The sequence below is a fragment of the Myxine glutinosa genome, chromosome 8 (genome assembly GCF_964187855.1).
Source record: "Myxine glutinosa chromosome 8, kmMyxGlut1.1, whole genome shotgun sequence".
Taxonomy (NCBI): Eukaryota; Metazoa; Chordata; class Myxini; order Myxiniformes; family Myxinidae; genus Myxine; species Myxine glutinosa.
In genome coordinates, this window is record NC_136268.1 from 105043586 (window position 1) to 105070075 (window position 26490).

Here is a 26490-nt window from a genome sequence, read left to right on the forward strand (position 1 = left end):
TATAGGTATAATGGTTAATTTTACATTATCTTGTAGTTAATTTTACATTATCTTGTAAAGTAGTTTAGCTGTGGCCCTAAATGGCCCTAAATATATAAAAGTGGCCGGTGGCCACCCAGGACCACCTCTGATTTCATCTATTTTTTGCATACATACTTCTACCAACAAGTGTAACATTTGAGGGAATAGACATTAAAATACAACAACTTTTTGAAAATCATGGGGCGTTTGATGCACCCTAATGCCCGCTCTCGCCTTTCCAGGGCTCGCCCAGAGCGCTCGGGCATGCCCAGCCTCGACTTGCCAGGCCGCGTCCAGGACGCCCGGGCATGTCCAGACTCGCCTTTCCAGGACTCGCCCTTGACACCCGGGCATGCCCGGTCTCGGTTTTCCCGGGCAAATGCCCCGGCATAAATGTGTATATATATTGCTGCCCGATAAACGGGCTTGTCAGAATACCTGAGCTGTTTTGTTTCAATAAAGCAACTCGGACGAATTCCGTCTTTGGTCACGTCAATTCTTTCGACTCGCGTTGGAGCGCAGCTCCTTCAAAGGTCAGGAAGATGAACTGGTGACAGGAACGGAATCACTACGTGTAAAATGGTACCTTGAAATTAGAATAATTTTAACATTGATTTTTGAGGCCGTAACACTTGTACTTATTTATACATACTCTTTGTAGACAACATGTAGTACACACTGAGAGGTCCGCTTCCGGTCCCTCGAGCGACGGGGCATGCTTTGATCTCTCCACGGCATCAAAGTTTGAGTGTTTTCCCGTTCGTTTCTTTGTCAAATTTCCGCTGCGTATTTTGTTGTGTATGTGTTATTGTGTGTTTCTATTTGGTTTTGGTTTTGTAGTTGTTGCAAATTTGTGTGTAATTAGTCGTTTCTTTGTCCGCGCCTCGTGTGGCCTGGTGTCTCGTGCGGCCCCCTCGTCTCGACTTGTGCCCCGCCCCCTATATTCTCGTTTGTTCTTTCACCTCTGCTCCTGCTTTCTCAAATCCACGTTCTCACTTAGAGACTTTTCCCAGATTGTTTTCATGGTTTTGTTTAAATATTTATTTAAATATGTTTAAACCGCAGCGGTGATTTCCCCCCCCCCCCCCCCCCCCAGGATTTCCATGTTTTAAACGTTTCCCAGTGTGTACCCTGGATAAGAATAGGTACGCCGTATCCCTGCGTGTCGTAGGAGGCGACTAAGAGGGTTGGCATCAGGAAGGGCATCCGGCCATAAAAAACATTGCCTCAAAAAGAGAACCATGACAATTACAACTACATGTGGGCAGGGTACAGCCCGAAGTGGAGATCGGTTTCTGAGGTTTGGGACATGGAATGTAGGGACAATGACGGAGATCAAGAGAAGTGGTGGAAGTATTGATCAGAAGAAGAGTGGACATATGTTGTGTGCAAGAGACGAGATGGAAGGGAAGTGGTGTGAGAATGGTGAAGGGTAGGCAGGGACAGAAATACAAGTTTGTGTGGCAAGGGTGCCTGGAGGGCGTGAATGGTGTTGGTGTCCTGTTTTCTGAGGAGTTTGTAGACAGTGTGGTGAGTGTGACTAGAGTGAGTGATAGGTTGATGATGGTGAAAATGATGATTGGAAAGCTCTTGGTGAACGTCATCTCGGGATATGCTCCGCAGGTTGGTCGGAGCGATGAAGAGAAGGACAAGTTCTGGTGTGCGATAGAGAAGCTGATGGAAAACGTGAAAGATGAAGTCGTTGTGGTAGGAGGAGACCTAAATGGACATGTGGGAAGGAGTATGGATGGTTTTGACGGAGTTCATGGGGGTTACGGATATGGTGTGAGAAATGGAGAAGGTGAAAGGATTTTGGAGTTTGCTGATGGAGCTGATTTGTTGATTTGTAATACTCAGTTCCAGAAAGAGGATAATAAGCTTGTTACATACACGTCAGGTGGGTCGACGACAACCGTTGACTACCTGATGGTGCGTAGGCGAGATAGGGGGCACCTCCGAGAGACAAAGGTGATCCCGGGGGAGGAGGCTGTTTTACAGCACCACTTGGTTGTCTGCGACGTAAGGGTGAAAGGTGCGAGGAGAGCTCGGTGGGTGAAGTACCAACCGAGAATGAAGGTGTGGAGGTTGAAAGAGGTGACAGTAAGGGAGACATTAAAAGAGAGGCTGAGTAGGGTCGAGGATGATGTGGTTGAGCTTGAAAGTGGTTGGATGTCAATGAAAGCTAGTCTGTTGGGAGCCGTTGGTGAGGTATGTGGATGGACAAAAGGACCACCGAGGCACTCGGAAACATGGTGGTGGGATGATGAAGTTGGAAAGAGGATTGACGAGAAGAGGAAGAAGTTCAAGGAGTGGCAGAAGGCGAAGGGTACGGGAGCAGAAACAGCAGAGCATGAAAGTTATAAGGCAGCCAGGAAGGCTGCAAAGAAAGAGGTAGCAAAGGCGCAGGAGGCATGTAGGAAAATGTTCGGAGAACGCTTGGATTCGGAAGCGGGTCAGAGCGGTATTCAGGATTGCAAAGCAGATAGCGAAAGAGAGGTGTGATGTGATGGGGGTGAGCTGCTTGAAGGATGAAGTGGGACAAATCGTTGTGGACCCAGATGGAATTAAAGGAAGATGGAAAAGATATATGGAAATGCTGTTGAATACAGAGAATGAATGGGATGGCAACATAGAGAGTAACCCAGTTTTAGGACCGCCAGAGAAGATAACTGAGAAGGAAGTTGAGGAAGCGATAAAAGCAATGAAGGGTAGAAAAGCGGGAGGGCCGACGGGAGTTGTGGGAGATATGTTGAAGGCAGCAGGAAGTTGGGGTGTGAAGAGAATGACAGAGATCTGTAATCTGGTGGTGAAAGAAGGCCGCATTCCAGTGGATTGGGAACTGAGTACCCTCGTCCCTCTATACAAGGGGAAAGGTGACCCTCTTGAGTGTGGCTCGTACCGAGCGATAAAGTTATTGGAGCATGGAATGAAGGTATTGGAAAGGGTGTTGGAGAGGAGGATAAGGAAGAAAGTGAAGATCGACGAAATGCAGTTTGGATTTATGCCAGGAAGAGGAACGACAGACGCGCTTTTCATTGTGAGGCAGTTGCAGGAGAAGTACATGGAGAAGAGGAAGAAGTTGTTTCTTGGGTTTGTTGATCTGGAGAAAGCATTCGATCGGGTTCCACGCAAAGTATTGACATGGGCATTGAGGAAGTTAGGAGTGGAGGAATGGTTGATCAGAGTAGTGATGGCAATGTACAAAAGAGCGCGCACAGCTGGAAGGACGGGAACAGTGGTGAGTTTGAGGTGAAGGTGGGAGTGCATCAGGGGTCGGTACTAAGTCCACTACTATTTGTAGCTGTGATGGAGGTGCTGGCTCAGAACGTAAAGGAGGGTTTACCGTGGGAGTTGTATGCAGATGATCTGGTGTTGATTGCGGAAAGTATGGATGGACTGAAGGAAAAGATGAACACGTGGAAGGAATGTATGGAGACAAAAGGTCTGAAGGTGAATATCGGAAAGACGAAGGTGATGGCAAGTGGTAAAGCATGTGGTGAGGTGGAAAGAACTGGGAAGTGGCCCTGTGCTGTGTGTAGGAAGGGTGTCGGAGTGAACTCCATTCAGTGTACAATGTGCGCTGAGTGGGTTCATCAAAAATGTAGTGGTCTGAGAGGGTCATTAACCAGTGTGGCAGCTACATTCAAATGTAAGGTGTGCACAGAGGGAGCTGCAGATGGAGGAAATGTTGAGTTGGATCTTGGAGATGGCGTGAAGCTGGAAGGTGTGAAAACATTTTGCTACCTCGGAGACATGCTGAATGGAGAAGGTGGATCAGACTCGGCAACGGTTGCTCGAGTGAGATGTGCATGGAAGAAGTTTCGGGAATTGAGTGGCGTGCTGATGATGAGGGGAGTGTCGTTGAAGCTGAAGGGAAAGGTGTATGCTGCATGTGTGAGAAGTGTTATGATTTATGGGAGCGAGACATGGGTAATGAACGTAGAGCAGCAACGAAGGTTGGAAAGGGTGGAAATGCGAATGGTTCGGCGTATGTGCGGAGTATCGTTGAGAGAGGGGAAGGCAAATGATGAATTGTGAAAGATGATGGGAATAGAGCCTGTGATTGATGCTGTGAAGAGGAACAGGTTGGATGGTTTGGTCATGTGTTGAGGAAGGATGAAAGTGACTGGTTGAGAAGAGTGATGGAAATGAATGTAGAAGGAAGTAGAAGACGGGGAAGACCCAGAAAGACTTGGCTAAAGATGGTGGAAGAAGAAATGCGGGCAAGGGGGTTAACAAGGAGAGATGCAGAAAATAGGGCAAAATGGAGAAGATTGTCATGGGGACTGCAAGGCTAACCCCCGCTCTAGCAGGGAAAATGGCCTTTAAAATGCATGTTGTGTTGTGTTGTTGCAGAGAGTGAGGAGGCTGCAGACTGCTGATCTGAGGGATGAGGAATGGAGAGTCAGAGAGTGGAGTCATCAGCAAAGAGATGGAGAGGATTTTCAATAGAGTCAGAGAGATCATTGATGAAGACCGGAAATGGCACAGGGCCCAGAACACTGCCTTGGGAAACTCCAGCCTGAACAGGAAGGGGAGATGAGAGCAACCCATTCAGGGCCACACGTTGACTATGACTAGAGAGGACATCCGCAAGCCATGCGTGGAGATTTCCATGAATACCATAGGAGGAGAGTTTGGTGAGCAGAGCGGGGTGCCAGACCATATCGAAGGCACGTGATATGTCAAGGGAGACGTCTGATTTCCTGTTTGGCATTGAGGACCTCCATCCATTGTTGAGACAGCAGATGCAGCATGTCCAGAGTGGAGTGACCTGGTCTGAAACGAAATTGATGATCAGAGATCAAACCATTGGAGAAGAGGAAAGATTTGATATCCGACGCAATGATGGATTCCATGACTTTGCTGATAATTGGGAGAATGCTGATTGGTCTGTAGTTGCAAGGATCTGTTTTTGCACCTTTTTATGTAAAGCGGTGATGTTGGCTGATTTCCAAGCTGATGGCAGATGACCTTGAGCAAAAGATAGGGTGAAGAGAACGGAGAGGGAGTGAAAGAGCGGCAGAGCAGGATTTTAGGACCCGTGGGCTGATGCCGTCTGGTCCAGTTGCAGAATCATCGTCGAGGACTGACAGAAACTTCTCCAGCTTGTCAGGAGAGAAGGACACAGTCGAAGAGCAGCTGGGTACAGAGAAGCTGGGTACAGAGTACAGAGTACAGAGTACAGAGTACAGAGTACAGAGTACAGAGTACAGAGTACAGAGTACAGAGTACAGAGTACAGAGTACAGAGTACAGAGTACAGAGTACAGAGTACAGAGTACAGAGTACAGCTGGGTACAGAGAGGGATGGGTTTGGGACACAAGATTTTGAGGCAAACATAGAGTTGAGGCATTCAGCTTTTTCATGTGGGGAGTCAGCTGTGTAGCCGTTTGAGGTAAGGGAGGGGATGGAAGGGGAACAAACACCAGAAACAGATTTTACCAGACGCTACCAGGATTTGGAAGAGGGAGACAGGTTTGAGAGTTCAGTCTTGAGAGTGGAGATATATTGTTTCCTGGCTCTCCTGAGGGTGGACTCACACTTTTTTCAGGCTTTGCGAAAGGAAATGAGATTTCCTTCCGTTGGATTTGCCTTCCAGGAGGCGAAGGCCAGTTGTTACAGGGCAACTGCCTCACCACAAGATTCTGTGTACCATGGACGAGAGGAAGGGTATGACAACTGAAGACGAGATGGGATAAATCTGTGCATGAGAGAGCAATTTACTTTGGAAGAATTCCCAGGATGAGTTCATGTCAAAGGCAGTAGAGACGGGAGACCAGTCCAGATGATTGATGGCTGCTTGAAGACCGTGCCAGTTTGCCTGAGTGAAATGCCAGACTCGTCGACGCTGAGGAGGCTCTCTGAGAACGGCCAGAGATGTCCACTTTAACAAGCACATGCATGATCAGATGAGGCGATTGGAGCAGAAAAAGAGCAGCAGACCTTTGCAGGGAAGTTCGTCATATCCAAGTCTAAAAGAGAAGATGCTCCGTTGACTGATATCCGGTTCGGGAAATTGACAGATTGTGTCAGTCCCAATGAGTCGCAGAAGTCCTTTGCTGAGGAGGCATGGCTGGTGAGAGAGGTACCCACACCCAGCCAGCTGTCATGGTGACAATTGAAATCACCACATATGAGGAAAAGAGTTGGGATGAGTCGATAGAAGTTGGTCAGACATAGACAGCAAGATGTAGATGGAGTCATCACTGTTTGGTGGACTGTACAACACACATATGAACAAAAGGTGGGAGCGAAGGTGAAGCCGTAGCCAGAGGTACTCCTGGGGTGGGGTGGAGAGAGGGCAGTGCATGGAGAGTGAGGAAGAGAGTTTTTGATAAAGATAGCAACCCTACCTCCAGGACGAGGCTCAGGTCTATCATACCGGAGGAGGGAGTAACCCGGGAGAGATATTAAGGAATCAGACATCATGAAGGAGGAAAGTTTCTGTTAAGCAGATCAAGTCTGGTTTGTCAGAAGCAACCTGTATGGATGGAGAGATCAGTCAAGTTTGAGCGAAGGCCCCTGATGTTTGAGGTCCATGGGAGTGGGGGGGGGGGGGAGGGGGGAGGGGGGAGGAGGTAGGGCAGGTTTGGTTGAATTGGATAGGTAACGACTGAATGTATCGCTGTCATACAGACGCACAAAATTGGTTATTTAGTATGATAGATTATGGGATGAAAGGAATGGAAATAAACTTTGCTCTGTCAAGTAACCAATTCATTGCTTTTATTTCCTGCATATGGAGGACTTTGTTATGTTGTAATGTGAGCTGTGCTGTGGCCATTTGTACCTGTCAATGCAGCTTTGAATGAGGCCATGCATTCCCTATGCCATTGATTACATCCGCTTGATTCTTGCTCTTACACTGGCTTCGGTGCTGTAAAAAAAATAATCCTAATAAAACAAAACAAAAGGCGAACTTTTTTTTCATCTACCGAGTCGCAGCACTACTTTATTTAACACTGTTTTGGCATCCGCTGGGGTCTTGTACCCCCAGCTGAGTCGGTCTGCGTTAACGGCCCCCAGATGCAACAATACTTTAATTGGTTGTGGGTTCTTAACTTTGTAAACAGGTCTCCGTGAAAGCCAGCTGCCTGCGTTTTCTATCCATTTCCTGAGCAGGAGACCATCAGCTATTTTAGCAAGGAATTTCAAAACTTTTTGCAGTCTATCGATCTGATCCTCAAATCTCGTGAAAATGGGACTTTCCCACTTTTTTTGCTGCACATATGTTGCGAGCATGCTTTCCTAACGAATGCTCTACCAATCGGAGGACTCAGCAAATCAGACCAATTGGATGACCCTGGCATTGCAGCACTAGGCGAATGCACCTATTTTTCATTCTGCAGGCCTTTACTTTCACGTGGGTGGAAAAGCCTGGTACATATTACGAGAGTTTGAGTGGTAAGTGTTACCAGCTGTGATGTACTGTACTTGTGATTATCGAGGTTGGTAACCAAGGCTTTCTCCACGTTGCTGAAAAACCATACCAGCTGCTTGTTTGGTTTTGGCTACATGTGGACCCAGTCTTTGTCAATGGTTGTGTGAAAACCTATTTTGAGGGCCAGGTGGGTGCAGTATCATGGTCTGTGCATTGGTTACCAAGTGTAAATGTTTTTATTTCTGGGCCCATGAAAGGGCAGAATAACACTGGTCACTCAAGGGGCACAATCAGATGGGGGAGTGGACGAGAGGGTTCACTAAAGCTGACGGAGTAGAAAAAGGACTGGTATTGGAGACTGTTCAACATGGAGGTAATGAGCTGCAACTTAAAAAACTGCAGAAGGATCGATATTGGACAAATGCTGAAAAATATTTAAGAAAAACGATGTTTTTGTTAATTTTTTCATGAATACTAGTTCTGGTATTGAATTATAGAACCTCTGTCTTTGTCTTGTCTGTTCAAGCCCTTTAGAGTGGGATTGTGCCACGAATGTTGAACGTAATGTGTGAGCCAATCCGTGAGGACTCAGGAATTATTTAAATCCAGACTTGACGGAGCCTGAGCAAAGCCTGGGAATTGGAAACTTGCAATAAATCTTCTTGGCAGTGGTGAGAGAACCACATTGAGGTAGCTCGAGGTGTGAAAGAGGATCTGATTGTCGAAGCATTTGGTCTGCCATTGACCAGATCATGGATTCGAGCAGAGGAGAGGAAGTGCGTGAGAGATGTTAGGAATGTCTAACACCGGAGCGGTGCATTATTGGGAGAGCGATCGGGGTGGACGAACATCTGGTCGCGGTGTTTGCGGCCACTGCTTCGTGATTCCTGATTCCCAAGTTTTGTTTGCATTGTATCCTGCTCTGTTCTTGTCCTCGGTTCAAGGTCACTGCCTCACTCGATGTTGCTGATGTGCTCCCATGTATTCCTGACTGTGGCACCTGTGGTGGTTCCACCTTCCCAAAGGTGCACCTTACACCTTGAGACTGACTGATGCACATTGTGAGTTCCTGAGGTACTCGACTGCCCATTGTCGTTATCGATTCTTAACAGGTACTCACGTGAACTCTGCACAGACAGAGAACATAAATCCTCTCTCTCCTTCCTTTACACCCAGAAATGTTTTGCATGATCGATTTGAAACAATCAGTCCCTTGTGGTAATAAGAAAGAAACTTCAGTATAAAACTGGTTGCACTTTGTTTTCCTCGTCGTTATTTTGTGTCGTTGTACATTTGTGGACGTGTTGTGTTTGGGCAAATAATTTAGGACCAATTGTGCAGCTACAGGTATATGTTTATACCATGAGCTCCGGGATTGCAAATGTTTGTCTATTCAATTCCCGTTCACCGAACTAAGCCATGATTTGTATGTGTATTAATTGGCTTGTGCAGTTTTCGCTGGATCCAGATTCCTGCTGATTGTTGTCCCCCGTCGCACCGCGGAGCGAAAGGGGGACGATGGTTTTCCCCTCCGTCCGTCAGTCCGTCCATGCGTGCGTGTGGGCATGCGTACGTGTGTGTGTGCATGCGTGCGTGCGTAAGCGAAGGACCGCATTCGAATTTGGTGTGTGGGTGCAACCCTCTTCAAAATCCAAGATGGCCGCCGCCATGTATGTCTGATGCCATGTATGTCTGAACCTTGTGAGCAGAATATCTTGAAAAATAAACGAACTACTAACTTCTAATTTGGTGTGTGGGTGTATCTACGCATAAGGAAGAACGTTATTGAAAATTGGGTCGCCACGTCAAAATCCAAGATGGCCGCCTCCATGTATGTCTGAACATTGTGAGCGAAATATCATATCATAGCATGTTTTCTGCATCTTCCACTTTGTCAACTCGCATCACTTCCCCGACAGGGGACCGAGGCGTAACGCTTGTTTGTTTTAGAATTTGAATGACCATTTGCTGTGCACTCCATTCTTCCCAACTTGCTGAGATGCCAGATGAGCTTTTTGTATAAATATCCATTTGACCAAGTCCATAGATTTATTGGAGCCCGGAATGCTCAACTTTTGCGAAATTGGCTCGAACCTCGTTCCTTTCCTTTGCACACGTCTTGCAAGTACAGGCCGATCACCCCTATCAGAGTTGAAGCACCGCCTGCTTAGTATGGGGGATCAATGTTATTGAAGGAGTGTAACTGCTCGCCTCGTTGTTGCGCCTTGTTCGCAATTGAGGCGGGGTCCATTGAACCTTGGGGAAGTACTGAAACACCCCCTGTACCTCCTCTTCTCCCCAACCTAGGGCAACACACGATAAAGTGCAGCCATTGTATTGGTACAATCAATGTTGGGTTGTAACCAAAAGAGCATTCCTGGAATGTTTCATGATTTCAAAGTTCAAGTTATTCGTTACATCTCAAGAGCTGTTGGAAACGGGTTCTTCAGTTTGTTTAAATTTGTTTTGAAACTTAAACTTTCTCCAATGGTGTTTGAGTCTCAATATCGCACAACACATTTTACTCTGCTAAAAAAAAAGCCTTCTATTCCCTCGGTCCCATCTCTCTGATTTCACTATATTTGAATCCCATTCTCCTCTTCACTACTCATTCTCGTCTTTTACTCGCATCTTCTTCAGCTCTAACTTTTTCCTCCGCCCCCTTCACCTCCACCCACATCTCCATCCTTCTTCCATAACATTTAGAGTGAAAAAAATTCCTCCTTTTTTCCATCTTCTTCCCCTTCTCTTTTCTCTCTTTGCCAATTGAGCCAGTCATGGGAAAGCAAACCCCATAACCCTCCCCCCTCCGCCCCTCTACTCGAGCCCAATAAACATTCTTTCCTGAATTGTTCCATATGGGTTTCTGGACTGCTTTGTTAGCCGTGCACTCTGCCAGCCATCCCTGGACGGCATTTTTGAACTGGGATTTGTGACTGAACCACGACTATAAGTTATTCTCAAACATGCGGGGTCGCACAGCGCCAACATTAACGCACAAACGGCGCTTCATTCGGCATCTCTGGAGCCAATGGTAACCCTATAGGCCATGTCTTGAACATAATGTACCCTTTAGTCGGTAACAACATGCATCCTGCTTGGTGAGCGCTTTTCTCTTCCTTTTTATTTTTCAGTTGGGCTATAAAATGGTGGGTCAGATTCTTGATTGAACTTCTCAATGTGGCGATCCGTTTGTCAGCTTTGTGCGTCTTGTATCGAGCGTGGTATTTAGAAAATGGCGGTTAGGCGACCGTGCCGGCACTCTCATCTGACTGCTCTTCTCCCCTCCCCACACCACCATTTCCGGTTTTCTCATCCACGTCTCAACTCTGATATGCAAGTGCACAATAACATTGTCTATTAAATAAAGGTTTTCTTTCTCCTTTGGCTCTACCACAATCACATTGCAATGTTTGCATAGTTCCACAAACAATCGTTGACTCTTGCACACGGTCCATGACTCCATGATGCTTAACTCATCCCCTTTGTAAACCACAGATATGCGATGGGCCTGATCCCAACAAAGCAGAACCTACAACTCTGTGAAAACGTCTCTGCTTCCTCGTTCTGTCGGTGAGTGGCCATATGAAAAAGTCATGTGAATGTGCTCCTTGCGACCCCTTAGGCCTTCGTGGCACAAATTAAAAGCCCTCTCAGAAATTGACAAACCAACAAAAGAGCCAGTTTGTTGTCGGTACACAAATGAATGAATATGAATGAACGAATGATCGTTTTAAGACTATTTTCCCCGCTAGAGCGGGGGTTAGCCTTGCGGGCCCCATGACAGTCATGGTTCCCTGTTTGAGGCAATGTTTTTATGGCCGGATGCCCTTCCTGACGCCAACCCTTGGTCACGCTCTTACGATGCGCAGGGATACGGTGTACCTATTCTAAATCGGGGTACACACCGTGATCATTCATCCCAGCAAGCTGGTACTCGATTTGCCGACCTCGGAAGGATGACAGGCTGAGTCAACCCCCCTGGCGTTAATTCGGCGATCGACCGGGATTCTAACCCAGGATCCTAGGATCCCAAGCCGGCACCCTAACCGCTAAGCCAACACCAGGCTGTGTCGGTACACAAATGGAATCTCTTATTCTTAAATGTAATCTCGGCCTGAACCTGTTCGATAAGGGCAGAGTCACAAAGAGCATGTTCGAATGCAAGTAAACACAGAAAAGGATAAAAGAATACCAGGTACTGCACTATACACGCACTATACACGCACTATACACGCACTATACACGCACTATACACGCACTATACACGCACTATACACGCACTATACACGCACTATACACGCACTATACACGCACTATACACGCACTATACACGCACTATACACGCACTATACACATGGTGCACCATCATCCCCCTCCTGGTGAAACTCCCCAAATCCAGGATCACTGCTCACCTCCACACATTTGTTCCACTTTATTTCCACCTGTGTAATCAACATCCACATTCTCTTCAATCTCATTCTTCCCTGCAGGTTTTCCAGTCAGCTCCTCACCACCATCTCACCCCGTCCCCAATCCCAAACCATGGTGTATATTCTTCTCGTTAACCCTGTCACCCCAAAGCCCATCTCTTTCCAAATTTCCAGTTTTTCCTTCCTGAGAGTTTGCCTCTGTATCAATCTCGTCCTTCGCTACCCCTCTTTCCTCCCACACCCGTTATTTGTCCAAGTCTCCCTCTATTTTATCCCTCAACCCTGCTGTTCGTGTTTCTTTCCCCCTTCTCTTTCTACTGTTCCATTTGTTCTGTTGTGTCCTGACTCTTCTACAAGCCTCGACTTTGCATACCAATTTTTTTTTTGAACAAGTGAGCAAAGATAAATGAACTTTCCATGCCTTGGATATCATTCACGTAATGCGTGGATTAACCTCTCAGATGTCCTTGCTCGGTTTGGATGTGCAAAAGTTCTTGCTCGGTTTTGATGTGAAGTTCAATTGTGTGTGATTGTTTTGAAATGCCATGTGTGTAAATTTTGATTTATTTAATTACAATGTTAATGTAGTTTTTTTTTTCCTGTAGTTGTAGTGTAGTTAATGTAGTCCGTGAGCCTAAAAGTGGTTTGAGGGTGCTGATTTTGCATGCGTGCTGTAACAGGCGCCGTCTGCCCACAATATTGCTCAAGCTCCGCATGGCGCAGAACCTCAAGATGGCGATTTCCTTCGTGGAGCATGGACGTATCCTCACGTGCCGGAAGTGCGGTACTTGCTGCCTGCAAGGCTATTAGATTTTTCAGTCATGCAATCCGATGGCCATGCATCAGTGGAAGGTGGTTTGGGTTTCTCGACGCTCCTCGTCATTCTGATCCCATTGTGCCAGGAGATCACTGATATGTTTGGGATTTCCCTCCCCTCCCCTTCCCACCCACCCCCTCTCCCGAGTCTGTGTTTGGCAATTCTGAAAGTCGATTTTCGACTCCAGTAGCGCTTTTTACGAGAGGAAACTGGTGGAATTGCACCCAGGGTGTCCGTTTTCTATTTCTATGGCAAAACGAAATGTGCACTCGAGCAGCGGGTACTCTAACCTGTGAAACAGAAATTTCAGTTAACATTGTGCCTCGTCTCATTTGGTGTAACTGCATTTCCTCACTTGATGTTTGTAGACGTCGTACTCTAACGCTTAATCGAGAGCATCCCTTTAATTTCACGTGGTCTGAACCTTGTTGTATAATCCTGGCCACCTTGACCTTGACCTGCACTAGATGTACGTGTTGGACCAGAGCTGATGACTGACGCGGCGTTGATCATTACGAGGTGAGAACCTGGAAAGGAGAGATTGTTTTGTGAATGGGTATGTCAAAGGGTGGCGAGGTGTGTCGGTCATACATGTAGTGCCCTTGTAACCATTATCCCCGAATCTTGAGGGTGCCCTGCCAGGACGTTCCAGCAGGCAGCATGCCAGTTTGGCTTCCATTTCTCTGGACATGGCAAACGCGTGTTTGGCACATTCCGTAGCACGGGGAAGCTTTGAGGGGGATTTTGTCGAGCGAGAGGAGGGGGTCGTGTCAGACTGGGGAGAGGGTTAGTAACTCTGTGCAATTGATGGGATGGATGTCTGCGATGGTCATTGCTATACGAGATCCAATACTACAATCGCCAAAGGGCTACAGATAAAATTGCTGAATTTATTGTGAATGGAGTTCTGCTTCAAATAATCGTTGCGTGTAAAGAAATTAACAGAATGTTTGAATACCTGCCCAGCGACTGGTACCTCTTTTCAACATGTGACCGCCTGAAATGGCAGCGATTCAATTTCCTAATTTATGAAGAACTTTTGATCCGTGAGAAACATCGTTTGTTTGAACCAAATTTTGTTATTTTCATGATTTACTTTTTGGTCGACAGAGTCTGACTCTGGGCTCGTGGAACAGAGAGACAGACAGAGACAGAGACACCACTTTATCACAGAACGCTTACATGTTTTACATCTTGTTTGGGATGTTGTAGGCTATAATGCTGTAACCATACCACATTGTTACATCCATGATAACATGTGTTACGTGCTCCTCCCCAACCCCCGGTCACGGTGTACCTCCGAGCCCCGAGAGGAGTCACGGCAGAAAGATGTTATTCTGTGTCAAAAATCAATGGTGAAACCACACCAATTGTTACCAACAAACAAATATTGTATTAAGGTCATACAAGAATAACAACAACAACAATAATAATAGTAATCAATTGTACAACCAATATATATTTCCTATGATGGTACCATCAGATTCGTACAATCTAACTCACTGTGCTCCAAGTGAGCGAAAAGAAGAAGATTCCCAATGTCTCTAATCCCGGCTTCAAGCCAAAGTCGATTCCGGCTTCAAGCCAAAGTCGATCCACTCCAGTGATCGTCCGTACGATGTCGTATCGAGACCAGAATCCCGTTGGGTTGGTTGTCACAGTCACGCGGCCAAAGCTGCGTAAATGTGCCCTCAAGGTGACGGGGAAATCCAAAGGCGCCCTCCAGGCGACTGGGAAATCACACCATCGGGTATGGACCTTTCACGGCTGTCGGCGAACCGCAAATTAACCTTCAAAAGCCACGTTGCACACACACACACACCAGATTAACGTCTGAATGTGGTGAAAATGGTTGAAGCGAGATGAAACCTTGAGCGAAGCGCAAGTCCTGCGCGAGTCAAAATGGCCGACGGCCCATTCTCGAGGCGTAACGGCATGACGATGATTCTCTTCAGAATCCACCGCAAAACCTGACACACAGGTTGATCTGTCACAGCGATAACAACTCTGTCGCAGGAATCCCTTTCCCGGGAAACCCAAAGTTCACTCGTGACTCTCGTTCGTCAACGTTCGCTCAGACCTCAAAGCAGCTCGGCTTTCTTGTCGAACTCACTCGCTCCGCCTTCTTTTTCCTCCTCGTCGTCTTTGTCGTCGTCCAGTTCCGGTTTCATTTAAAACATTGACTTTTTTACCTTTTGAAAATAGTAATATCTATTTCCCTTAAACGACAACAATAATAGTACATGGAATCAAAAATGTTTACAGTGGATGAAAACCACAACAACGGAAGTGACGAATCCGTAACACATGCAATTATCAAATCATTAAACATGTCAAAGAACTGCACCTGAACCGCCACACGTCGATAAGCTGAAATGTTACAAGAGCATTTAACGTGGAACGAGACGAGTTTCAGACACTAAGTTGCTCTATTTGATCATGATTGATTTGTTCACTTCACATCCTTTTATTGATAAAAACCAGAAGGCAGAAAATATAACGTATTTATCCCCCTGGAAATGTCGCATAGTTAAACGTTTAAGGCAAGGACATTTAGCCCTTGTGGCCTGTACCCGATCCTCTCCCAGGGCTCTTAATCTTATGCAATGATCTCTAACCTTTGGTGGTGGTGATGGTTGTGAGAGGGGGAAGATTGGTTTAGTAAGATGTTTTTGAATTGTTTATTTATTTTATTTTTAGTTCCTTGAGGGTGGAGGGCAGTTTATGCAGATTTCATTGATACAGACACCCAAAGCAATCGGAACATCTTCACATCCATCATTACAGCACAACGTGCACACGCCCTCAAACAGATCACACCCATGCAGTCGCATTGGATCTGTCATTTCTGCCTACATCCCCTGCACCCCTCTATCCCCATTACTTCTGGGCACCTGACCAATTCCATTTAAACCTTTCTGCTGGCCCTGCACCACTACTTTAAATCCCCTTCCGTACTTATGTTTAAATTTTTATTTAATCTTGAAAATCGCTCTTTTTCCCATTTCTTCAATGTATCGACTTATTACATACACAAAATAGCAGTCTTGGGAACTCTTGGGAAAAATATTCATATCCCCCCCTCTTACTCCTTCCTTCCCACTCCGCCTTCTCCTTCCTTCCTACTCAGCCTGCTCTTTCCTTCCCCTCCACTTACTCTTTCCTTCTGCTCCACTTACTCTTTCCTTCCGCTCCGCTTACTCTTTCCTTCCACTCTGCTTACTCTTCCCCTCTGCTTACTCCTTCCTTCATTCCCCTTCGCTTACTCTTTCCTTCCTTCCCCTCCGCTTACTCCCTCCTTCCTTCCCCTCCGCTTACTCCCTCCTTCCTTCCCCCTCTGCTTACTCCCTCCTTCCTTCCCCCTCTGCTTACTCCCTCCTTCCTTCCCCTCCACTTACTCCCTCCTTCCTTCCCCTCTGCTTAGTCACTCCTTCCTTCCCATCTGCATACTCCCTCCTTCCTTCCCCTCCGCTTACTCGCTCCTTCCTTCCCCTCCGCTTACTCGCTCCTTCCTTCCCCTCCTCTTACTCCCTCCTTCCTTCCCATCATTTTATACCCCCTTTGAACACCCACCACACTAGCATCTATAGTCTTCTTGCAAAAGACTTCTTTTTTTTTTTCAGTAAGTAATGCACAAACCTCTCCCGGAGGATGGGTACTCTGCTAGTTATACATCATTCATTTGATTGTGTTTGTATCACAGAATGTTCAAATAAAGTTAGTTTGCAGTCGGGGGTTGTTTATTTTATTCTGGCATGTCTTTGGCAAATTTTCAAGATCAGAGATCAGACTTTGGCCAATTTGTGTGCAGGACATAAAATGTAGATAGACAAACCTCTATCCTTATTAAAATACATCACACTTTGTACCACATTGATAGCTGATGCTCAGTCAAAAACGCTGATTTATGCCATGAAAACACAGAAGCTTGAGAGGTAGCATCCACCTGTGCTGATAAGTGAACATTAAAATTTCACTTTCTCACAATCTCTTGTACAAAAACGTTGGGAGGGGAGGGGTTGTTGGTGGTGGTGTTGGTGTGCGAATCCAGAGAATGGCTGTACTTTTGTGTGGGAAGAAAATTTTGATTTAAAGTAAGAAAATAAATTTCTGCTTGTTCTCATACCTGGGCTGACACTAACCCGATGGTGTGTTGTGCCTTGGGCAGGGTATACGCCCTTGTGGCTGTAGACCACATGGCCTTCCCAAACCTGTTTGACCTTACCTGTCTTTCAGATACACAAAGTGTGCAGGGAACATTATGATCGGTGCCGTGTCCCCTCCCCGTGAGAACCGCCTGAGGGTTTGTCCCTTGCATTTCTCAGTAAATTGTGATCTTCGTTCGGGTCACAACCGATTGACCATCTGGCCCTCCGATTTTAACTTTTAATACTCCGGCGATGAAGTCAGCCGTCCCTTATCATTCATGCCTGCCCGTACCAGTAGCCAAAAGCAGCGGTGTCCGTCCATGCACACAGTGTGATCCTTACATGGGTGAGAAAGTGTTTTCCAAGATGTTCTGTTTGTGCTTGGGAATTGTATCGCACTTACACACTCCCACTCTTTGGTAAATCATCCGTTTCGATAGCTGGATCACAATGAGAAAGGTCATCGTTAAGTGATGTTTCCCTCAGCAGAGCTGAAGTTTCGCCGTTTTCACCGAACAAAGTGAGCGTTACCAGGCAGCTTGCCAAATGCCGAGACGAGCTCTCTTTCTGGCCCACAGTGAGCTTCAGGAAGAGGCTGCGTTTGGAGACGTTTGTACGTTTTGGCCACCGAGAGGCCTCGCAAACAAACGAGTTGTAATTCTAATCACAACGTACATTTGTAACCCCCCCCCCCCCCCCTTCCTGCTTTTACAGCTGCTCGATTCCTTTGGTTTGGCTTGGAGACCTCTTGGTGCTGTTTTATAGCTTGTATTACGACCTCCTCAACCCCACCCCCTCCCTCCTCCTCTTCGATTCTCTATATTTGTCCTTTGAGATTATTGTAATTTCTAACATTGAAATGTTTATGGCATTGCTTCCCACAGTCTGTGCCATTTATAATCCCCTGTTCTCTCTTTAATGTTTGTCCTAATCCGGATTTGCTTTATTCTGTTTATTTACTTTGTTTCATATCACAAAGTATACTCAAGTACTTGGTTTCAACTCCCCCGCCCCTTCCTCAACCACCAAACCTGCATTATTTATCCACGACCACCTTTTTTATTCTTCTTTTGACCATCTAATCCTGTGTCGATAGTAACCCCTAAAGCATGCTGCGAGTTTCTCGTGCATTTGTGTAATGTACAGGCCTGCTGGTGATGAATGTGAGAAAGGCCCCGCCCGGTCTTCGGGAACACACGAGGGAGGCCGTTCTTGGTGGTGATAGAAATCTCTTTGAGCGTTTTCACTGCATAGCGAGCGCTCCCCCGGGTGTCCTCGGTCTCAAGATCGACACTGGCCTTCACCAGAAAGACTAGTTTTTAATTGTAGGGTATACACGGTGCGCAAAACATCACACGTGCCAGTTGGGCTCGCAACTTTAAGGACTAAAATGAATGATTGCGTTGATAGAAATGAGGAGGTGGGTTCCACTGACATTGGGAGTGATGATTACCTCGGTAGACCTTTTGGCAAAGAAGATCTGATGGGAATAAATAAATAAATGCAACACCTGAAGAAAACGGACTGTAGACAAATGGGTTACAAACATTTGTGGTGAGGATGAGGATGTAGCTACACTGGCCCTGTGCTTCGGTCTGTTGCTGGGAGAGACCGACGATGATCGTGGACTTGCCTCGCCCACACCTTGGCGTGCTTAACAGTAGACGTTGCTGCTCTGGTGATGCCTTATACATGATGAATTGAAAAAGGGGAAAAAAGAAAGAAAAAAACTTTTTCATCATACAAGTTGCTCTGGTTTCCGTCATCACGGGCCAGTTTGGATCCCGATCGCCCTGGGATAGGTTCCAGCTCGTGGTGAGGTCACTGCACACCGCTCCAGAGTTTCACGACAGAAATATCCAGGATCATTAGCCAAAAAGGTCTTTGCGTGCATTGAACGCTATGTTGAGCTGTGCGAAGCTGAGCATGTTAAATATTCTTTCATGTGGTGTAGGTTTTTGGTTGGGAAGAGATGGGTGGGGTGGGGGGTATAAGGTGGAGGGGTGCTACCTTTATTTTTATTATTTTTAAATGTGAAAGACACCGATATTGATCCAATCTGGGATTGTTTTACATCTTGCGGTTGAAATATGAGCAATTCGCTTCAGTTTGCGTAGCCAAGTCACCAAGTGGTTCAATGCTGCCAGTCCTCGTCCTTTTACCGTTTTGTTCCGATATGTATTCGAAGTTGATTTTCGGATTATGTTTTTGAGCCGAAGTTTTATTTTTACTTTTTTACTCAAATTCATCACACACTCTCAACCTTGTGCGTAAGTTGTAGTTGAACTCAATTGATTGTGAATAGTGGCGGAATGACGATTCAATGAGTACACGAGACGATTCCATTGGTTGCGTTATATGAGTCTCGTCTAGACTACAGTTCGACTGCATTAGTTATCTATCTATAATTCCAGTAATCTCTGTGTGTTTGTTTGTTTGTACGTTTGTACGTTTGTCTGTGACCGCTGTTTCTCGACAACCACGGGTCCGATATACTTTAAACTTGCCAGGTATATTGCTGGGGACCCGAGGATGTGGCTTTTCAAGGTTTCATATTAATCGGACAATTACTTACCGAGCTATGTCCAAAAAACGATTCAACCAATCAGAGCAGCGAGCTATCGCGTGTGCCGAACGTGGCGGACACACTCTGCCTCGGATGGCACATTTGAGAGCGTATTCATTTATTTCACGTTTGCAAACTATGTTGGCGCTATGTTGGCGTTAAACTATGTTTTAAAACTAATAAAAACCCCGGGGGGATTGTCACTGTACTCGCAAGCCGTTCGCCGTTCGCTTTGGCGTTGCGAATGGACCAAAACATTTCATGCACCAAACCATTTCATGTAAAGCGTTCGCCGTTCGCTTTGGCGTTGCGAATGGACCAAAACATTTCATGGACCAAACCATTTCATGTAAATAGAGGGGGGGATATAATTTTAGATATAGATATAGTACGGGCATGCCCTAGTGGTACCAATTCTAATAGAGAGATTTGGAATTTGTTTTAAAAGTTTTGTTTCGATGGCGGCTGCTCCAATGTCCGCCATAACTCGGTAACTCTCTGGCCCTGCCCTCGGTTCTCATCTTTAAAGTGCATTCTGTGCTCGTGTCGTTGTTGAAGCTGATCTCGAAGACCGACTTTTGTCGACCGTGGGAACAAATCTCTAAACAGGTGGTTTTCTTGTTACTCCCTCTTACTATGTCCTGGCTGCCCAAGGAGAACCCTAGCGTGAGGGGGAGGGCTAGTGGGTTGTGTGATGGGAATCAGGCCTGGTAAACCATTATGATACGATCATGTTAAACAGTTGTTAGTTTAGGGTTAGTAAACTTGTAAGAGGGACTTTCTTCTCTTTTATTGTCGCTTTCTGCTCTTAAAAAAAATTCTGAATCCGTTTACAACGGATGTAATGCATGCCAGACAGAGGAAATCTGCGAATTGCCCCCCACGACAGTGTTGGCTAAAGGTTTTTTTGGGGGGTTTTTTTTCCCCCCCATCAACATTGATCTCTTCAGGTCATTTTTGAACGTGTGTACACATTATTGATGCACGATTTGTATTCTGACTAAAGGAGTATTTTTTTTTTCCAGTTTTTTTTCATTAACCCACCAATGTTTGTTGGTGCAAAAGGCCATCGGATGTACTCCGACTTTCCCAGGCTAAAACTAGATGGTGTTTGATGGTGGTGACAACCTCACCACAGTTAGCACGGCAGCGATAGGCCGTAGCAGGTGTTGGGGGTCTCGTCTTTTGGTCCATCGGCCGAGTTGCTGACAGCCAAGAAAGGTCAGGGCATTGGATAACATGCTCGCCCGGTCTCCATAGCCCGACCAGCTGTGGAATTGAAGGGTCCCTTACAGCTTTTTTGGATCGGCCTGTCGTCGTGAAAACTCGAGCCGTTTCGGAAACATTTCATCCACAAGCATGTTGCACCGTTCCATGCCTTTTGATTCCCACATCCATCAAACACCACTACACATTTTCTTTCTTGGCAAGCACCATGCATCTTGGAGTTATGTTTAGAATTTTTAAACTCAGAAATAACTCTCCATCATCATCTATGCTCGTTTGTGCCTCAGCCGGAATGTCGCATTGCGACTGCAAGTCAATGTCAAAAACCTGTTGGGTGCTTCCTGGGCTGGGGATGGACTGACAGCTGCTGTGTTCTCGCAACCAGGGAGGGTCTCCTTTATGCATGGCCATCGGGCTTCCTGAAACTGCTTTTGCCAGACATCTTGCCTTGTTGAGGCCGGTAGCCATTTGGTCTGTCGGAAGAGTTGTGGCGAGTGGATTTGGAGCACAAAATGGGCACGGCTCCCTGAGCGCAGCCTCCAAGCTGACAAAAGACACGTGACACAGGAGGAGGCCATTTGGCCCATGATGCCTGTGCTTTATCAAGATAACAATTTAATCGATCGGTTTATCGCCTCAACTCCACTGGGATAAGGGGAGGAGGATGTTACCCCTCCATCCCAGATGCGCGTCGGTACCTATCTAATTCAAAGTTAAAACTACTTACTGTTTCTGCTGCCACTGCTTTTCCAGGGAGACCAATCCATACTTTAACTAGAACGGCACTCAGCAGAGAACATACCTCCACCTGGTTGGCCATTTCACTCAATGGTGAAGAATCACTTAAAAAATTCTACTAGCTGGATCCGGATCCGGATCTTCACCAAAATTGAATCAATTCTTCCTCGTCACACACACAAACCTGTCCAAGTTTCGTCCAAACCCATCCATAACTTTTTGAGATATCCTGCTATGTGTCGTGTTTGGTCTTTTCTCCCAATGGTGAATCACTTAATTTCTAGTAGCCGAATCAGGATCTTCACCAAAGTCTAATCATTTCGTCCTCGTCACATACACTACATCTCTGCTAAATTTCGACCGAATCGGTCCACAACTTTTTGAGATATTTTGTTCACAGACAGACAGAGGGGTGAAAACATAACCTCCTTCCACCTTTGGTGGCGGAGGTAACTATTCTCTAAAAAAAAATCTCAACCTCATTACTCTTCCAACTCTCGTCTCCTTTACTCTTCCATTTCATCATTGCAGGAATATGGAGGACTTTGTGACATGGGTGGACTCCTCCAAGATTAAGAAGCATGTGATGGAGTACAACGAAGAGGTGGGATATTGCGTACCGGGGACTTTGTCTGACGGAGTAACCGCATAGGACCTGAGTGAGTCCTCTAAAATTGGAGATAAACCTGTGACTGACGAACCTCTTTGTTTTGCTTTTCAGAGGGATGATTTTGACCTGGCTTGATCACGTGCTTCCATCAATTACTCCAGAAAGACCAGAGACTAATTTGCCTCCTGGTCTGTGTCTGGTCTGCTCCCACCTTTAATTTTGGTGGACAGTTTCAGCTGGTTTGGCATATTTCCATTTTGCCGTAACATCATCATTTTTGATCTCCAATCTCTTTGGTTGCGAAGGATCCACTTTTTCTCTATATCGATGGATAAAAACAGATGAATGGAAAAGGAACACTTGATGCTTCATTGGATGTTGTTACGAGCCAAAGTGCTCATTCAGTTCTTTTCATCGTTTTGTTTGAACAGTTTGTAGTGCAATAAACAAATGCCGTTTTGTATGCAAGAGGAAATTTGTGCTTCAACTTCTTCTTCTTCTGTGGTTTTCTTTTTCCCTTCTTTTAGATTTAAGAGTTGAACATAACACCACAAGTGTGGAAAATTACTAGTGGTGTTATCGTAGCTTATGATTTGTCTCAACAATTTCCAGGTGTATTTGGCATGATTTTGTAAAGGGCCTTTAGTTGATAGAGTTGAAAGTCCAATTTTTTGGCTTCATGCTGTTGCCCGATTCTTTCAACCATCGAGCTCTCATCTGCACAGCACTTGCATGAAATGCAAGCTCTGTCTGTACTTTATCAGGGATTAGGGAAGTGTCTGTGGATTAGCTCGTAAAACGCTGGCTAGATGTTATAATTCTAAGAATTTATTTTCTCCATTGAAAAATCTAAAAACTAATCCCATAATTCGCTTGAGTATGCTTCCTGTGAAACGTTGGTGATGTTGCTGTTCACTGTTAACAAGAGGGTGTTTTGTTTGCTTGTGGGTAGGAGAGGAAGCTGTGAAGCTGAGGTAATGATTCTAATTGCTCCTCAATGTGTGGAGCCCCTGAGCTCGAAGAGGAGAGGGTACTCTCTCGCCATTGAATACCATTTGAGTTGATGATTTGGCATCTTGAGGTTTGAAAGGACGAACAGTTTTTTAAGACTTCCTCGAAGCTTTATAGCATGAATTCTGAGGATGTGGATTGCTTTTGTGAGGATTGAAGGTGTTTTTTGGTAGACCTTTTGGCGATGAAGATCTGTTGGTTGGAGTAAAGTCCAATCTGTATTATGTGGGGATCTGTAGATTGAGGAAACGCCTTGGCTCCGTACAATCTTGTTTGGGCTGATGAGGTTGATGCATTAACAAACTAGATGGTATTCATAGAATACTTACCCTGCGCAGTCAACTTGTTGTGAGCCAACTCCTCTGTTTTTGAACATTTTTTTTCTTTGATCCAATATGGCTGCCAGACCACGTGAGCGATGACATCATAAATGTATATTCTCTAATATAATTGTTGCATAGATCACGCTCAATACATTTCAAACTGGTCAGACTAAGCGTTGTCACTGTCGAATTATGACGTCATAATTATGGCACAAATGACCTCATCGTTAACACCTATTCCCCATATGGAGTTCTTCACAATGAGCCACGTTTCAATTTTTCCCATGCAACGGTTTTGGAGATATAGAGGTGCAACATTTTACGTTTTTTCCAAGATGGCGCCTGTACCACATGACCTATAACGTCATGATTATGATTAAAATATTCTAAAGGAGGAGGCCCTCCTATTGTGAAAATTTCATGTCAATCGGACCAATGGTTGCCGAGAAAATGAATTTTTAAAATGCAGACACGTACGGCACAACATGAATGCTTAACCCCGCTTGTCGCTTCGCGAGCGCAGGGTAACTAGGACGGCACTCGTAGAGCACATAGTCTCACCTTGCACGCTCATTCTGAACAAAAATACCATCGTAAACTGAACACTCTACTATTATGGCCCATATACCTGTATTATCCATGCACCTATTATGTCACATACATTGCCCTTACCTGTAGCTTTATTTATTACCCTGCGCGCGTGAAGCAAAAAGCAGTGTTAAGCATTCAGTTGCGTATGTGTGCCGTGCATCTCTGCATTTTAAAAGTACATTTTCTCGGCAACCGTTGGTCCGATTGACACGAAATTTTACCATAGAAGCACCACCGCCTGTATAATTTTTTATTAATTATGACATCATAGGTCACGTGATAAGGACGCCATCTTGGAAAGACGTTACACCTTTATATCTCCCAAACCACTCGATGGAAAAAAATTGAAACGTGGCTCATTGTCAAGTACTCACCATGGGGAATAAGATATGGTGATGTCATAATTAAGGCACCGATGACTTCATAATTCGACAAGTACAACGCTTGATCTGATTAGTTTGAATAAAAGAAAAATTCCTCTGCAACTGTTAGACCGATGGACACGAAATTTTCAGAATATGTGCAGCTCCTGTAGAATTTTTAAATAATAATAATAATAATAATAATAATAATAATTCATTTATTTTGTATAGCGCTTTTCAAGTAGCCCAAAGGTGCTTTGACAGAGTGGAAAACATAATGCATAACAATACATGGAAACCACAATTGCAAAAAGACAATCAATAGGGAAATATTTAAAGCAAAAGGAGGGAGAAGGAGAAGAGATAGTCAGGGGTTAAATGCTGTGGGTTGAATGTTGAATGCAGTGTTGAACAGGTGGGTCTTTAGTGATGTTTTGAATGTGGTGAGTGAGGAGGAGTCTCTGATGGTGTGAGGTAGTGAGTTCCAGAGGGTGGGAGCAGCGATGGAGAAGGCCCTGTCCCCCCAGGATCTGAATTTGGTCCGGATGGAGGGGGTCAGGAGGTTGGTACCAGCAGAGCGGAGGTTGCGGGTGGGAGTGTCTGGAGAGGAGGTCAGCCAGGTAGGATGGGGCCAGGTTATGGAGGGCTTTGTATGTCAAGAGGAGGATTTTGTACTGGATTCTCTGGGGGATGGGGAGCCAGTGAAGCTTGTAAAGGACGGGGGTGATGTGGTCACGGGTCCGGGAATGGGTGAGTAGACGGGCAACGGAGTTCTGAATGTATTGGAGTTTATTGGTGATTTTTGAGGGTGAACCATAGAGGAGGCTATTGCAGTAGTCCAGACGGGAGGTGATGAAGGCGTGGATGAGGGTTTCTGCAGCCGTGGAGGAGAGGGATGAGTGGAGACGGGCAATGTTTTTCAGGTGAAAGAAGGCTGACTTTGTGATCTGTTTAGTGTATTTGTCGAAGGAGAGGGTTTGGTCAAAGATGACGCCAAGATTCCGGATGTGAGGGGAGGTGGATACTGGGATACCGTCGATGTTGAGGGCGAAGTTATGGGTGGATTTTGTGAGCGTTTTTGGGCCAATGATGATTATTTCAGATTTATCACAGTTAAGCTTGAGGAAGTTGATTTGAAGCCAGGATTTTATTTCAGTGATGCAGTTTGTCAGGATAGAGTGGGTGTCGGTGGAGACGGACTTGGTGGAGATGAAAAGCTGGACGTCATCGGCGAAGCAGTGGAATTGGAGACCATGACAGCGGATCAAGTGACCGAGGGGGGACAGGTAAAGGATGAAGAGGAGGGGGCCAAGAACTGAACCTTGGGGGACAGGAGCAGTGGAGGATTTGCAGTTATTGATGGAGATGAACTGGCGTCTGTCAGAGAGGTATGATTTAATCCAAGAGAGGGCAGTGCCGGTAACGTTAAAGGTGGATTCAAGTCGGGTGAGGAGGATGGTGTGATCGATGGTGTCAAAGGCAGCGCTGAGGTCGAGGAGGACGAGAATGTTGAGGTTGCCAGTGTCAGAGGAGAGGAGAGGAGAAGGTCGTTGGTGATTTTGAGGAGAGCAGTTTCAGTACTGTGGTTGGAGCGGAATCCGGATTGGAATGTTTCATACAGGTTATTGGCAGAGAGGTGATGTTTGAGTTGAGTGGCCACAGTGCGTTCCAAAACTTTTGACAGAAAGGGTAGGTTGGAGATGGGTCTGAAGTTGTTTAGGGTGTCAGGGTTTAGACCAGGTTTTTTTAGAATGGGGGTAACAGCAGCAATTTTGAGGGAAGGTGGGACGATGCCTGTAGACAGAGAGGAGTTTATTGTTGCAATGATAAGTGGAGAGAGAGAGCAGGGAGGGAGGCCTTGACAAAGCTGGAGGGGATGGGGTCAAGAGTGCAGGTGGCAGTTTTCATTCCTATGATGAGTTCAGAGAGGTCAGTAGGGGAGATTGGGGAGAACCAAGACAGGGGATGGCAGGTGGTTGGAGGGAGAGCGGGTGCGGCAGTGGTCAAGCTGTTGTAGATGTCAATTTTGTGTTGGAAGAAAGAGAGGAAGGAGATGCAGTTGTCTGCTGTGAATGACTGGGTGGTGGTGTTCAGGGGGCGGAGGAGTTTGTTTATTGTCGAGAAGAGTGCTTTTTGGGTTTCCGGAGCCAGAGTGGATAATTTGAGAGTAGTAGGTGGAGCGGGCGTGGGAGAGGGCATGTTTGTAGTGTTGTAGGTGGTCCTTGTAGGCTTGGGAGTGAACTGTGAGGCCTGTTTTAT

At 45.9% G+C, this 26490-nt stretch overlaps 1 protein-coding gene across 1 annotated transcript in view; it reads left to right on the top strand.

The window, feature by feature from the left end:
• Nucleotides 1-22412, top strand: part of IMP3 (IMP U3 small nucleolar ribonucleoprotein 3) — a 49529-nt gene extending 27117 nt beyond the window's left edge. Inside the window, exons 4-8 of the mRNA XM_078783640.1 lie at nucleotides 10904-10978; nucleotides 12519-12598; nucleotides 13123-13174; nucleotides 21866-21938; nucleotides 22056-22412. Coding sequence (XP_078639766.1) covers nucleotides 10904-10978; nucleotides 12519-12598; nucleotides 13123-13174; nucleotides 21866-21938; nucleotides 22056-22079 — 304 coding nt within the window. The 3' untranslated portion in view covers nucleotides 22080-22412. The remainder of the gene's footprint in view (nucleotides 1-10903; nucleotides 10979-12518; nucleotides 12599-13122; nucleotides 13175-21865; nucleotides 21939-22055) is intronic.
• The last annotated feature ends 4078 nt before the right edge of the window (nucleotides 22413-26490 follow it).